We start from the raw sequence: 15816 nt of genomic DNA on the forward strand, positions 1-15816 counted from the left end.
TAAAGTAGTTTGAAGTTTAAAGTAGTTTAAAGGAAAGAAAGGTTTAAAGTAGTTTAAAGGTTAAAGTAGTTTAAAGGTTAAAGTAGATTAAAGTTTAAAGTAGTTTAAAGTTTTAATTTTAGTAGTTTAGTAGTTTTAATTTGTTTTAAGTTTAAAGTAGTTGAAAGTAGTTTGAAGTTTAAAGTAGTTCGACGTTTAAAGTAGTTTAAAGTTTGAATTAGTTTTAAGTTTAAAGTAGTTGAAAGTAGTTTGAAGTTTAAAGTAGTTTGACGTTTAAAGTAGTTTGAAGTTCAAAGTAGTTTAAAATTTTAATTAGTTTGAAGTTTAAAGCAGTTTAAAGTTTCAAGTAGTTTAAAGTTAAAAAGTTGCTAGGCTGTTGCTAGGGTATTCTGGGTGGTTGCTATTGTGTTGCTAGGCGTTGCTAAGGTATTCTGGGTGGTTGCTAGGTGGTGGCCAGGGTGTTCTGGGTGGTTGCTAGGCTGTTTTGGGTGGTTGCTAGGGTATTCTGGGTGGTTGCTAGGGTCTTTTGGGTGGTTGCTAGGGTCTTTTGGGTGGTTGCTAGGGTCTTTTGGGTGGTTGCTAGGCGGTTGCTAGGGTCTTTTGGGTGGTTGCTAGGGTCTTTTGGGTGGTTGCTACGGTGTTCTGGGTGGTTGCTAGGGTCTTTTGGGTGGTTGCTAGGCGGTTGCTAGGGTGTTCTGGGGGGTTGCTATGGTATTCAGGGCGGTTGATATGGTGTTACTAGGTGGTTGGTAGTTATCACAGATGGTTACTATGGAGTTTTTATAGAGTTCTTAGCATGATCTTGGCATGATTTAACGCTTAACTAATCGCTATTAGCATGTAGCTATTCACTGCTAGCATATGTAGCATGTTGGAAGTGCTGTTTGCTAGCATGAGTCAAAAGAGCCAAACCTCATCTCTATACGATGTTCTGATACAGAGATATAGGTCTTGCAAAACGGTTGCTAGGGTACTCAAGTTTGGTTGCTATGGAGTTGCTTGGGAGCTGGGAGCTTTAAACTTAAGAAGTTTAAATTGGTTTGAAGTTTAAAGTAGTTTAAAGTAGTTTGAAGTTTATGATAGATATATAAATAAGTTAGATAGATACAAACAAACACACACACACACACACACACACACACACACACACACACACACACACAGACTACCTCGCTCACACACTCACTCAGACACACACACACACACACACACACACACTCAGAGTTAATGAGTTTAGAGTTTATAAGTGTACAAGTTTTTGAGTTTAGAGTTTATAAGTTTAAATGAGTTTAGAGTTCAGAATTTATTAATTTATGAGTTTAAGAGTTCATAAGTCTATGAATTCATGAGTTTATTAGTTAATTAGTTATTAAATTTAAGTTAATTAGTTTATAAGTGTATGAGATTAGAGTTTATTAGTTTAAATGAGTTTCATTGGCTAATATATATAGAATGGCAGTTTGAATTAGTTTTCAAGGGATTTAGATTTAAATTTTTGTCGGTTGGTGAGTTTGAATTTTTTTAGAATGCCCAATGTTAAGTCAATGGGAGTTTTTCCGAGTTTTGATCGTCATTTTTAGGAAAACCGTAAGTCCGATCAGTCTGAAAATAGATAGCACACTTAGTCAGAAAAGTTTGAGTGTCTGAGCCGAGTTTGGAGTACGTAGAGTTAAAGCTCTAGGACGAGTTTCATATAGAAATTTTAGTCTCAGAATAATAATAATAATAATAATAATAAGTTTAAATAGGATTTCAATATGTTGGCTCTCTCAAGCCAACTTAACTAGATGCGAAAGTTCGTCGAGACAAACTTTAAGTTGGCTTGATAAAGTCGGACCAGAAAGTTTGAAGAAGTTTGAAGTTTAAATTAGTTTGAAGTTTAAATTAGTTTGAAGTAGTTTGAAGTTTAAAGTAGTTTGAAGTTTAAAGTAGTTTGAAGTTTAAAGTATTTAAAAGTAGTTTAAAGTATTTTGAGTGGTTGGTTAGTTGTCACAGATGGTTACTATGGAGTTTTTATAGAGTTCTTAGCATGATCTTGGCATTATTTAACACAAAGAAAGAAAGAAAGATAGGTTAGAAAGATAAAAAGGTTAGAAAGAAAGATTAGTTCGAAAGAAAGAAAGAAAGAAAGAAAGAAAGAAAGAAAGAAAGAAAGAAAGAAAGAAAAAGAGTAGTTAGAAAGAAAGAAAGAAAGAAAGAAAGAAAGAAAGAAAGAAAGAAAGAAAGAAAGAAAGAAAGAAAGAAAGAAAGAAAAAGATTAGTTAGAAAGAATGAAGGAAAGATTAGTTAGTTAGAAAGAAAGAAAGATAGGTTAGAAAGATAAAAAGGTTAGAAAGAAAGATTAGTTAGAAAGAAAGAAAGAAAGAAAGAAAGAAAGAAAGAAAGAAAGAAAGAAAGAAAGAAAGAAAGAAAGAAAGAAAAAGAGTAGTTAGAAAGAAAGAAAGAGAGAAAGATTAGTTAGAAAGAATGAAGGAAAGATTAGTTAGTTAGAAAGAAAGTTAGAAAGAAAGAAAGAAAGAAAGAAAGAAAGAAAGAAAGAAAGAAAGAAAGAAAGAAAGAAAGAAAGAAAAAGAGTAGTTAGAAAGAAAGAAAGAAAGAAAGAAAGAAAGAAAGAAAGAAAGAAAGAAAAAGAAAGAAAGAAAGAGAAAGATTAGTTAGAAAGAATGAAGGAAAGATTAGTAAGAAAGAAAGAAAGATAGGTTAGAAAGATAAAAAGGTTAGAAAGAAAGAAAGAAAGAAAGAACGAACAAAAGAAAGAAAGATGGATTAGTTAGAAAGAAAGATAGATTAATTAGAAAGAAAGAAAGATGGATAAGTTAGAAAGAAAGAAAGAAAGAAAGAAAGAAAGAGAAAGAAAAAGAGTAGTAAGAAAGAAAGAAAGAAAGAAAGATCAGTTAGAAAAGAATGAAGGAAAGATTAGTTAGAAAGAAAGAAAGAAAGATAGGTTAGAAAGATAAAAAGGTTAGAAAGAAAGATTAGTTAGAAAGAAAGAAAGAAAGAAAGAAAGAGAGTAGTTAGAAAGAAAGAAAGAAAGAAAGAAAGAAAGAAAGAAAGAAAGAAAGATAGATTAGTTAGAAAGAATGAAGGAAATATTAGTTAGTTAGAAAGAAAGAAAGAAAGAAAGAAAGAAAGAAAGAAAGAAAGAAAGAAAGATGGATTAATTAGAGAGAAAGATAGATTAATTAGAGAGAAAGAAAGATGAATAAGTTAGAAAGAAAGATAGATAGATTAGAAAGAAAGAAAGAAAGAAAGAAAGAAAGAAAGAAAGAAAGAAAGAAAGATGGATTAGTTAGAAAGAAAGATAGATTAATTAGAAAGAAAGATGGATAAGTTAGAAAGAAAGATGGATTAGTTAAAAAGAGATAGATAGATAGTTTAAAGTTTAAAGTAGTTTGAAGTAGATAGATGGATGAGTTTATTTGTTTAAATGAGTCTCAATGGCTCATATAGTATATAGAACGGCAGTTTGGTTTAGTCTTCAAGGTGTTTAGATTTAAATTTTTGTCGGTTTGAATTTTTTAGAACTCCCCAATGTAAGTCAATGGGAGTTTTTGAATGAGTTTTTTCGAGTTTTGATCGTCATTTTTAGGAAAACCGTAAGTCCGATCAGTCTGAAAATAGATAGCACACTTAGTCAGAAAAGTTTGAGTGTCTGAGCCGAGTTTGGAGTATGTAGAGTTAAAGCTCTAGGAGGAGTTACATATAGAAATTTTTAGTCTCAGAAGAATAATAAGTTTAAGTACAATATCAGTAAGTTGGCTTTCTCAAGCCAACTTAACTAGATGCGAAAGTTCGTCGAGACAAACTTTAAGTTGGCTTGAGAAAAGTTTGGAGCAGAACGTTTTTTTGCTAGGCAGTTGCTAGGATGTTATGGGTGGTTGCTATGGTGTTGCTAGGGTATTTTGGGTGGTTGCTAGGGTGTTCTGGGTGGTTGCTAGGGTGTCCTGGGTGGTTGCTAAGGTCTTTTGGGTGGTTGCTAGGGTATTTTGGGTGGTTGCTAGGGTGTTCTAGGTGGTTGCTAGGGTATTCTGGGTGGTTGCTAGGCGGTTGCTAGGGTATTCTGGGTGGTTGCTAGGCGGTTGCTAGGATATTTCTGATGGTTGCTAGGGTCTTTCGGGTGGTTGCTAGGCGGTTGCTAGGATATTTTAGGTGGTTGCTAGGGTCTTTTGGGTGGTTGCTAGGGTCTTTTGGGTGGTTGCTAGGGTCTTTTGGGTGGTTGCTAGGATGTTTTGGGTGGTTGCTAGGGTCTTTTGGGTGGTTGCTAGGCGGTTGCTAGGGTGTTTTGGGTGGTTGCTAGGATATTTTGGGTGGTTGCTAGGGTCTTTTGGGTGGTTGCTAGGCTGTTGCTGGGGTGTTTTGGGTGGTTGCTAGGGTCTTTTGGGTGGTTGCTAGGGTGTTCTCGGTGGTTGCTAGGGTCTTTTGGGTGGTTGCTAGGCGTTGCTAGGGTGTTTTGGGTGGTTGCTAGGATATTTTGGGTGGTTGCTAGGGTCTTTTGGGTGGTTGCTAGGGTGTTCTGGGTGGTTGCTAGGCGGTTGCTAGGGTGTTCTGGGTGGTTGCTAGGGTCTTTTGGGTAGTTGCTAGGCGGTTGCTAGGATATTTTGGGTAGTTGCTAGGGTCTTTTGGGTGGTTGCTAGGATATTTCGGTGGTTGCTAGGGTCTTTTGGGTGGTTGCTAGGCGGTTGCTAGGGTATTTTGGGTGGTTGCTAGGATATTTTTGGTGGTTGCTAGTGTCTTTTGGGTGGTTGCTAGGCGATTGCTAGGGTCTTTTGGGTGGTTGCTAGGGTATTTTGGGTGGTTGCTAGGCGGTTGCTAGGGTGTTTTGGGTGGTTGCTAGGCTGTTTTGGGTGGTTGCTAGGATATTTTGGGTGGTTGCTAGGCGGTTGCTAGGGTGTTTTGGGTGGTTGCTAGGGTGTTTTGGGTGGTTGCTAGGGTCTTTTGGGTGGTTGCTAGGCGGTTGCTAGGGTGTTTTGGGTGGTTACTAGGATATTTTGGGTGGTTGCTAGGGTCTTTTGGGTGGTTGCTAGGCGGTTGCTAGGGTGTTTTGGGTGGTTGCTAGGATATTTTGGGTGGTTGCTAGGGTCTTTTGGGTGGTTGCTAGGCGGTTGCTAGGGTGTTTTGGGTGGTTGCTAGGGTCTTTTGGGTGGTTGCTAGGGTCTTTTGGGTGGTTGCTAGGTGGTTGCTAGGGTGTTTTGGGTGGTTGCTAGGGTATTTTGGGTGGTTGCTATGGTGTTTTGGGTGGTTGCTAGGGTATTTTGGGTGGTTGCTAGGGTGTTCTGGGTGGTTGCTAGGGTCTTTTGGGTGGTTGCTAGGCGGTTGCTAGGGTGTTTTGGGTGGTTGCTAGGATATTTTGGGTGGTTGCTAGGGTGTTCTGGGTGGTTGCTAGGGTCTTTAGGGTGGTTGCTAGGCTGTTTTGGGTGGTTGCTAGGCGGTTGCTAGGATATTTCTGATGGTTGCTAGGGTCTTTTGGGTGGTTGCTAGGCGGTTGCTAGGATATTTTGGGTGGTTGCTAGGGTCTTTTGGGTGGTTGCTAGGCGGTTGCTAGGATATTTTAGGTGGTTGCTAGGGTCTTTTGGGTGGTTGCTAGGCGGTTGCTAGGGTCTTTTGGGTGGTTGCTAGGATATTTTAGGTGGTTGCTAGGCGGTTGCTAGGGTCTTTTTTGTGGTTGCTAGGCGGTTGCTAGGGTGTTTTGGGTGGTTGCTAGGATGTTTTGGGTGGTTGCTAGGGTCTTTTGGGTGGTTGCTAGGCGGTTGCTAGGGTGTTTTGGGTGGTTGCTAGGATATTTTGGGTGGTTGCTAGGGTCTTTTGGGTGGTTGCTAGGCGATTGCTAGGGTGTTTTGGGTGGTTGCTAGGGTCTTTTGGGTGGTTGCTAGGCGGTTGCTAGGGTGGTTGCTAGGATATTTTGGGTGGTTGCTAGGGTCTTTTGGGTGGTTGCTAGGCGGTTGCTAGGGTGTTTTGGGTGGTTGCTAGGGTCTTTTGGGTGGTTGCTAGGCCTTTTGGGTGGTTGCTAGGATATTTTGGGTGGTTGCTAGGGTCTTTTGGGTGGTTGCTAGGGTATTTTGGGTGGTTGCTAGGGTGTTCTGGGTGGTTGCTAGGCGGTTGGTAGGGTGTTCTGGGTGGTTGCTAGGGTCTTTTGGGTAGTTGCTAGGCGGTTGCTAGGATATTTTGGGTAGTTGCTAGGGTCTTTTGGGTGGTTGCTAGGATATTTTCGGTGGTTGCTAGGGTCTTTTGGGTGGTTGCTAGGATATTTTTGGTGGTTGCTAGGGTCTTTTGGGTGGTTGCTAGGCGGTTGCTAGGGTGTTTTGGGTGGTTGCTAGGATATTTTGGGTGGTTGCTAGGTGGTTGCTAGGGTCTTTTGGGTGGTTGCTAGGTGGTTGCTAGGGTGTTATGGGTGGTTGCTAGGTGTTGCTAGGCGGTTGCTAAGGTATTCAGGGTGGTTGATATGGTGTTACTAGGTGGCTGGTAGTTGTCACAGATGGTTACTATGGAGTTTTTATAGAGTTCTTAGCATGATCTTGGCATGATTTAACACTTAACTAATCACTATTAGCATGTAGCTATTCACTGCTAGCATGTGTAGTATGTTGGAAGTGATGTTTGCTAGCATGAGTCAAAAGAGCCAAACCTCATCTCTATACGATGTTCTGATACAGAGATATAGGTCTTACAAAACGGTTGCTAGGGTACTCGAGTTTGGTTGCTATGGAGTTGCTTGGGAGCTGGAAGATTTAAACTTAACAGGTTTATAGTGGTTTGAAGTTTACAGTAGTTTACAGTAGTTTGAAGTTTGACAGATAGATAAATAAGTTAGATAGACACACACACACACACACACACACACACAAACACACACACACACACACACCCACTAACTCGCTCACACACTCACTCATAAACTCAGTGTGTGTGTCTGAGTTTAGAGTTTATAAGTGTATAAATTGATGAGTTTATAAGTGTATGAGTTCTTGAGTTTTGAGTTTATAAGTTTAAATCAGTTTAGAGTTTATGTTTAAATGAGATTAAGAGTTCAGAGTTTATTAATTTATGAGTTTAAGAGTTCATAAGTTTATGAATTCATGAGTTTATAAGTTAATTAGTTTATAAGTGTTTATAGTTTAGAGTTTATTAGTTTAAATGAGTCTCAATGGCTCATATAGTATATAGAACGGCAGTTTGGTTTAGTCTTCAAGGTGTTTAGATTTAAATTTTTGTCGGTTTGAATTTTTTAGAACTCCCCAATGTAAGTCAATGGGAGTTTTTGAATGAGTTTTTTCGAGTTTTGATCGTCATTTTTAGGAAAACCGTAAGTCCGATCAGTCTGAAAAGATATAGCATACCGAGTCAGATCAGTTTGTGTGTCTGAGCCGAGTTTGGAGTATGTAGAGTTAAAGCTCTAGGAGGAGTTTGATATAGATTTTTTTAGGGTCAGAAGAAAAATAATAATAAGTTTAAATAGGATTTCAATATGTTGGCTTTCTCAAGCCAACTTAATAAGTTTAAATAGGATTTCAATATGTTGGCTTTCTCAAGCCAACTTAATAAGTTTAAATAGGATTTCAATATGTTGGCTTTCTCAAGCCAACTTAATAAATTTAAATAGGATTTCAATATGTTGGCTTTCTCAAGCCAACTTAATAAGTTTAAATAGGATTTCAGTAAGTTGGCTTTCTCAAGCCAACTTAATAATAAGTTTAAATAGGATTTCAGTAAGTTGGCTTTCTCAAGCCAACTTAATAAGTTTAAATAGGATTTCAGTAAGTTGGCTTTCTCAAGCCAACTTAATAAAGCAAATACATTTTAAAGGTGTCTGGAGTGTGTGGGTATTTCTCTATAGTGCGGCACTCATATTTTTCAGATATACCTGCAATTTGCTAGTTTCAAAAATCATCTGGAATCTGCCACAAAATAAGTGCACACACCCTTTAAAAATATTAATTACTCAATTCCACATATTAAACACTTTACAACTGACAATCTAACTACTGTAAATCCCTGGGAATTAAGTGTTTTGTAATAAAACTTGCTAAAACAGCATGACAAAATGAACTTACTAACAAATAAATGGAAAGAGAGTGTTTAACATTTGTTTTCTTTATTATTATTTTTTTTTTTTTAGCAATTATTTCTAAAAGCTGAAGGAATCTTTCCTCTCTCTGGCCTCCTGTTCTCGTCTCTCCTCATGCTCTCGTCGCTCTTTCTTTTCTTTCCTCTCTTTCATTAGCCACTCCACTCTACAAGAACACAGGTGTGTTCATCAGCCCCCTGCAAAATCAGCACAGAATTTAACATTAGTGATGAACCATGGTCAATCTATATTATTATATTAATATTAATGTTACATGGACAAGTTGAGGTACACTTTATAACAGTAGCTTGCTACGTAGCCAACACATATTACATATCAACACTGGTAAAGAAGAAATAAAATTGCTGTAAAATAAAAAATAAAAGTTTTGTAACTATCATTTAACTGAGAAACAACGTCGTTGTTTAAATAAAACAGTGTTAACTAGCTGACAGGCATTAGCTTGTTCTGTTCGGTAATAATAATGATAAAATTGTCAATTTTGCAGCCAATTCACAAAATTGTTCCCTCGATTTACATTATTTAAACTTTTAACAAGTCAGTCATTTACTTATATGATGTTAAACAAATACAATTTAACCACAAAAGAAACAATAAGTGTTTTGTAAAGTATTTACACTTGAAAACAGCCGCGTCTCCATTTTCTGCCATTTTCGAATAACGATGACAACTCCTCTCCCGTGGCATCATGGGATAGTAAAGTGTCCATCATGCGCACTTCAGAATCTCGCCGGAAGTAGTAGGTCATCCGGTACTTTTCGCCTACTGTTTTTCGAATTCTATGATTTCGGACATGCCACTCTGCTCACGTACTGTTTTTCGCATACTATAGTAGTGAAGTATTTGATTTCGGCGCAGCTTAAATGTGCATAGGGCGCCCTCAGGCTGCTGGTATGGATTGAAAACACAGTACATCAGAGCATCCAGCACTCATAATGATTACATCGACGCATTTGGGTATAAATTCAGTAAATTTTATTCCTGTCTACAGAAATCTGATGTAAACCTATGAGAATCTATCAATATTTCTCCAAATCTGCACATTTTTGAGCTAAAACCCCTGAGGGACGTTGTTTTGTCAAGAGTTGTCATGACGACAGCACAGGAGTTTTTTATGAATGAAAGCGGCTGACGCTCATAATTCATATTAAAGGTATCGACTCATTTTTTCATTTCTTAACTCCTGACACAAATTAAGAACTGTCACTATAAGTTTCTCAGAATACAATAGTGGTCAAATACTGAAACTTGAGTCTTATATCTTTTTAATGATGTATAGTTTGTCAAGGTAATAACATTAAATCTGATAGTAACTTTGAACTATAAAAAAAAAAAAAAAAAACGCTTCAGTGTGCTGGCGCACTGGCAAAGGTTAACAGGTTAATATCACAAAATTAAAAAGGTGATATCAAGCTTTAAATATTTGATTAAGACAGACAGTTTGATCATGGGTCAATAATTATATCAGTTTCTGTAGAGGCAGAACAATGTTTATTTTTCTGACATCAGGATCAGAACTGTTCATAACTGCTTTCAATTTAATCTTTGTATTTCACAAATATCTAATTTTGGTGCAACATATACTGTAACTTGTAAAAACCGAATAAGTGCATTTTAAAAGTCTGTGATCAGTGTCTGCCTGTAATAAGATCCACTGAAGGTAAGTTGACTGAACGCTAGTGATGGGCACTTTCGAAACACGCTTCCTGAAGCTGTGAAACCTTTACGAATCTTTTGTTTCGAATCAGTGGTTCGGAGTGTGTGTCAAACTGCCAAAGTCACATGATTTCAGTGAACGAGGCTTCGTTACGTCATAACTGTTTCAAAACGTTTGGAAATGTCAATGGTTCACCACTGGGAGGCGATGATCTCTGTGAACCCATGAATCATGCAGATTCACTGAGATTGAACAAGTGTCTGTGGGTTTTACCTGATCTCTGATCAGTTTTATACATTTGTAGACATTTTAATTAGACATTAGTATAATTAAAAGCAATAATAGTATTTAATAGTCTCTTATTGGCCTGTTTAGCTGAACCATCCATAAAATACACAGACACTGCCTCACGGTGCAGCTCTAAAGCAGATGAACTACCTTTTACAAAACTTGTTTGATTGTCTTCTGCTTAAGGAAATACTTTTATTCTTAATCTGATCATGTTAGTTTATACAGTTATTCTTTGTTCATGTTAGTTCACAGGGGATTTACTAATGTTAACAGAAAACTTTTGTATTTAAAAATGTATTGGTAAATGTTTAAACTTAAGGTTATTAAATGCTGTATAGTATTGTCCATCATTGGTTCATGTTAACTAATGTAGTTAATGTCAACAAATGAAACCTTACTGTAAAGTTTTAGCAAGTAGACAATGTGTCTGAAAACAACCGACATAAACACATTTGACCCAGTGAGCAAACCAAGGGTGACATTGACATGAAAGAACCTTAAAGATTAAATTAAATGAATGTGTAAACTAACCTAAATACATCAACGCTTTCAACCTTTGTATTGTTACAATGTTAGTAGTATAATATTATTTAAATGAACAATGTGTAGTCTTTATCCATGTTAACTATACCTTGATATCCCTGTTTATTTGTCAGCAAAAGTCTGCTGGATGAAGATGAACACGTTAGTTGATCATCATAGATCTGAGTCATTTTCTCTTTCTGTCTTCAGTCTGAGTGGATGCAGTATTACAGAGAAACAGAGTCTCATCCTGACTTCAGCTCTGAAATCAAACCCGTCACACCTGAGAGAGCTGGACCTGAGCTGGAATAAACTAGGAGACTCTGGAGTGAAAAACCTCAGTGATCTACTGATGAACCCACAACTCAAGCTGGAGAAACTAGAGTTAGTATCATTATACTGTACAGCAGTTACAGTGTGACTGAAGTTTATTTATTTGAAGACAGCAGGGCTTATGTTTCATTGTTTATAGCAGTGCACTTTCTGGGTTTCCCCTATTGCTCACAGGGGGTTAACCCTCTGGGCTTCTTCGTAAATGGGTTACACTTAGCTTCCTCCCGCCCGAAAACGGGCGAAGCCTTAAAATTTTACTTTACTTTTTCCCAGGATAACCAATCAAATATATTTTTTATAATGTTTTCTGATTATTATTTAGAATTTTTAGAATTTTTTATGATACTTTGCATTAATTATATAATTTTTATGAGCTATTTTTTCCATTAGAATTAATATATATTTTTTTATTTTATTTATTTTATTTTATTTTTCAATAAATGCAACATTTCACATCAAAATAGAGTGCAGGCCAAAAAAAAAAAAAATTCAAGTGAGAAGAGCGCCATCTAGTGGCTTCAAAATGTATTAATTTGTGTCATGTCCTATAACCGCCTATAGGCTGCCTATAGCTTTTTTATTTATTTATTTGATTTATTCCCATTCGGAAAGATTTTTTTTTATTACTAAGCAACCACTGAATGGAACAACACAAATTATATATCATTTTAAAGCTTAGGATCTCAGCTTTTTAATGCATCTAATTATATTTATTAACTCCTAACGAGTGCTGAGTAATCCCTCTAAAACCGAGTGTACCACCAGCAGGCGCCACCTAGCTGCGAAAATATTCTTTACCATATTTTAAAAAAATCTTGCCTTGATTAACACAAAGTGGATGTCATTTGAAAGCTTAGAGTCTGAACTTTACAGTGAATGTATCCACTTTGAAAAACTCTTAAGTATTGCTGAGTTATTTGCTGATAAATAGAATTTCTTTTTTTTCATAATCTATAAAATAATGTACTGCAATGTGTCAAAAACATCATACAGCTCATGAAACATTCTCAGATAATTGAAAATGGCACTTCATTTTTTACAGCATATTATTACAATTAAAATGAGCCCAAAATTAACATAATCTATTACTTTTATGACAAGATATTCTTCATGGAGAAAAAATTGCCCATGAGGGGGTGTCAAAGACTGTACAAAAAGGCTGTCTCTTTTCCAAATGCTGTAACTTTTGATTCCTTTATCCAAAAATTATTAATTGTTTATCCAGATGCAGCTAACATGTAGGGGGACTTCACTAAAAAAGAATTGTCCTCCTACCTTATTTCCTTCCTGAGTTATTCCATGACAAATAAGAATGATATGCAAAAACCATAATAAAAATTATATATATATATTGTCTTTTATCCGCTGTTTCTTGGCAGGACAATGTCCAAATGTAATGTAATTTATATTTTCAAAAAATTTTAAAAGAGTTCTTTCAAACGATACCTACCTTTTGACTCTCCTTGCTATAGTTTTGGAGTTATTATGATTATATAATTTTTATATAGTTTGGGGCAAAATTTGCTGTTTCAGTCTTACCAGTTCATTTCTCTCTGCGTGTGTGTGTGTTTGTGTGTGTGGGTGTGTGGGTGTGTGTGTGTGGGGGGGAGGGTGTCTTATTTGCACTCTTGATGTTTTAGAGTGTCACCCCTTCATTGCTGTACTCTTTTTTTCAGCACAGTGGCTGATCTGTAGCTTGTACCACCAAAAGTTTCTCTGAGTTTTCCTATTTTTTCGTATTTCCCATTCATTTCCTATGTCGCCTGTTTTCGGGCGGGAGGAAGCTAAGTGTGACTTTTTTTTTTACGACCCTTTAACATATCAGAATCATCTCCTTGATTTTTTTGTGTGTTCATATAGGTAATAAAACAAAAGTCACCAAGTGTCACCCCCATCCGATGAAGCAAAAAAATTAAACAACTCGAAACGTTCAAGTTTTCGCCCGTTTTCGGGCGAAGAAGCCCAGAGGGTTAAAGTGGGATGTGAGTGTGCCGTACGGACTCTTATTCTGGCTGTACTGAAGATGAAGCGGTTTGACCAATCAGATGAAAGGCGTTTCAGCGCCACCCACATGTGCAAACGAAATATCAAAGCCATAAACCGATTTGTAAACCACAAACGAAAAATTAGAAATCGAGCCGAAATCTCATTTTCCGTTTATTAAACTAAACGAAACACCGAATAAATGATCCGTCTTTTCATTTCTCGTTATTCCATTCCAAACAGGAAATGAAATGATCAGATGATACACGGACCGTGTCGTGTGTTCATTCGTTTTTTGATTTAATATTGAAAGTAGAAAAACAAGAAAACACCCTTTTTCGTCTTTTTATTTTTTCAAAAAAAACTAAAAACAGGTATTCAGCTTGATTTTTCACTTTTCGTTCTCAGGTAGAAACATTTATAAACAGCTTGAATATTTGATTTCTACACGTATAGGTGGGAACGAAACGCTCCTTTCCTCTGATTTGTCAGCCGAAGATCAAACTGTCCCGTCATCAGTTCTTCCTCAGCTCCGCTCAGCAGAATAAAAGTCCTCCGCTGCTGCAGTTGTACGGATTCTGAACGCGTTTATTGCAACTACTACATTTCATCTTTTTCTCATCAAACACCCAGACTAATGGCTCGATACGACCCGCACCGGGGAAGAGCCTCGACAGGGCTTTCTTATGAGGCTTTCAGTTCTCAAGTGCCAGGGGGTCCGTGAAATAATTTACTATAACCTACTGTATTTTCCGGACTGTAAACTAAAGTCACGTTTTTATCATGAAACACGTTGTGATTTATTCCAGAGTGACCTAGGCCTTTACAATGCATTTAACTTAGTTCACATAATCTAAATGTTGACTTTCAAAAGTAGGCGTGACAAGAAGACTATTCGCTGTATTTTGGTTTATGTATATACAGTATATACTTTTTTTTTTATCAATCTCTTTATTAAATTTTGAAAATGAAATAAGAACAAAGTTCCCCTTCACATACAAAGAAAAAAATGTATAAAAACATAAACACCAAGAATCAACAAAAATAAACGACAAACAACATAGTAAAAATGAAGGAAAAAAAACAACAAAAAAACACATTAACTAATAGCTGTGAGTGACGGTCCAAGAACTACTGCCCAGTCATTTGCAGCAAAAAACTTGGGACACTAAGTTTACTCAGGATTGTCTGGGAAGGTCAACTTCCCAACATATTAAAAAAAGGGGGTATATATATATATATATATATATATATATGTGACCAGTCACGGAAAGTAAGGACACATGTCGGTTCTGGGGCATTTTGAGTTATTCACATATTCTGAAAGTGTAGTCTCCAAGCTTTCCAACGATGTGTAACACAAGGAAATCTGATAATATTTGGAGAAGTTATGGCCATTTAAAGGTAGGCACTCAAAAACGCACAAAGGGGAGAAAACAGCGTCTGAATATTCTCACCTTTCTCCTGCTGGGAGTGACAATAGGGCTCATTTACATCTCATTTAGATAAGCCATACCCCCCTGTAAAGCTGTTAGCACGGGGGGAGCAGAAAGGCCAGGAAAATGTGCCATCAAAGAAAAAAGAAAAAATAAAGTTTGCAGGTAATATATAAATAAATGTCTCTTAGCATCTACCGATAAAACTGTATAGGCAACTCTTGTGTACACTGAATAAAAAATAAGATAAACTCTAGACAATGTTCAAATCAAAAACAAGATGTGCTATGTGATATATATATATATATATATATATATATATATATATATAGTATGAGTAGGCTATTAGTAGGCTATAGCATTCATTTCGTTCATTTTTTAAATAAGATACTAGCTGAAATGTGTTTTTTTTAAATCAAGTGATCAAAGTGCTCGTTGCCGCTGCGATCAGTGGCGCAGATGCAGTGTTTTCTCGTGTGGCTCGCGCACACACCCCATTGTCTTCACTCGATGCGTGACGGTGACGTCATGACTGAATAGATATCGGAGAACGTGGTCTCCACGAATTTATTGTTAAAACCAACTAAAATAACAAATTTAACTCGGCAAATAAAATACATCTTGCATTCTAAAGATGAGTTCATCTAGCAGACATGCCAAATCTGGGGCAAAACATGATCATTTGAGAGAAAGAGACGAAAGGAAAAAGTCTCTGAGCCCTATTCAGACGCGGGCTAGTTCCGACTCCTCTGAGGTAACCATGGCGGAATTAGTTGGTGAACTTAAACAACTGCGAAAGGAAAATCAGCAGGGGCACATCGGCACGAAGGAGTCGCTGACGAGATTAGAAACATCGGTTGAAGAGTTGAAAGGTCAGATAACAAAGCTGGAAACGCGCATCATAGAGGCCGAAGAACGTATTAGTAACAGCGAGGACTCAGTGATGCGTCACGGGAGGGCGATTAGATACCTGCTGCAACGAGAGGTGGAACTGTCTGCCAGGTGCGATGATCTGCAAAACAGGCTGAGACGAAATAATTTGAGAATCTACCAAGTGCCCGAAAACAGCGAGGATGGGAAGAATCCAATTGAGTTCATAAAAGAACTACTCGCTTCAACTCTAAACTCTCTACCCGATGGTGACATAAAAATTGAAAGGGCTCACAGAGCACTGGCTCCCAAGCCAAAAGAAACGGAACCACCCAGATCAATAGTAGTAAAATTTACGGTTCCCTTTCGTAAAGGGAACTCCCGCTGCATCGATACTCGATACTTTGGGGAATGCCTTCGGCATGAAGCGTCTGAAGTCAACTATGGAACTATCCCAATCTTGATTGGTGCAACGTCACCCGTGACGTCGCATGTGACGGTGATCCGGAAGCTACAAAAGGGTCACAGGAACCAGGAAATGTTAGCTTCTGGTCTTCAGCAAGCGCTCTATGTCATCTTGTCTGTTCTATTTGGTGTTGTCTGTCCCGTGAAAAGAGTATTATTTATGGTGAATAAAAGAG

At 37.2% G+C, this 15816-nt stretch overlaps 1 protein-coding gene across 1 annotated transcript in view; it reads left to right on the forward strand.

Moving 5' to 3' along the window:
• The window catches only part of LOC311305794 (uncharacterized protein), a 1216100-nt gene that overhangs the window by 767821 nt on the left and 432463 nt on the right, over window positions 1–15816 (forward strand). The window contains exon 48 of the mRNA XM_084433664.1: window positions 10764–10937. Coding sequence (XP_084289790.1) covers window positions 10764–10937 — 174 coding nt within the window. The remainder of the gene's footprint in view (window positions 1–10763; window positions 10938–15816) is intronic.

The sequence above is a fragment of the Rutilus rutilus genome (genome assembly GCF_951802725.1).
Source record: "Rutilus rutilus genome assembly, chromosome: 1".
Lineage (NCBI taxonomy): Eukaryota > Metazoa > Chordata > Actinopteri > Cypriniformes > Leuciscidae > Rutilus > Rutilus rutilus.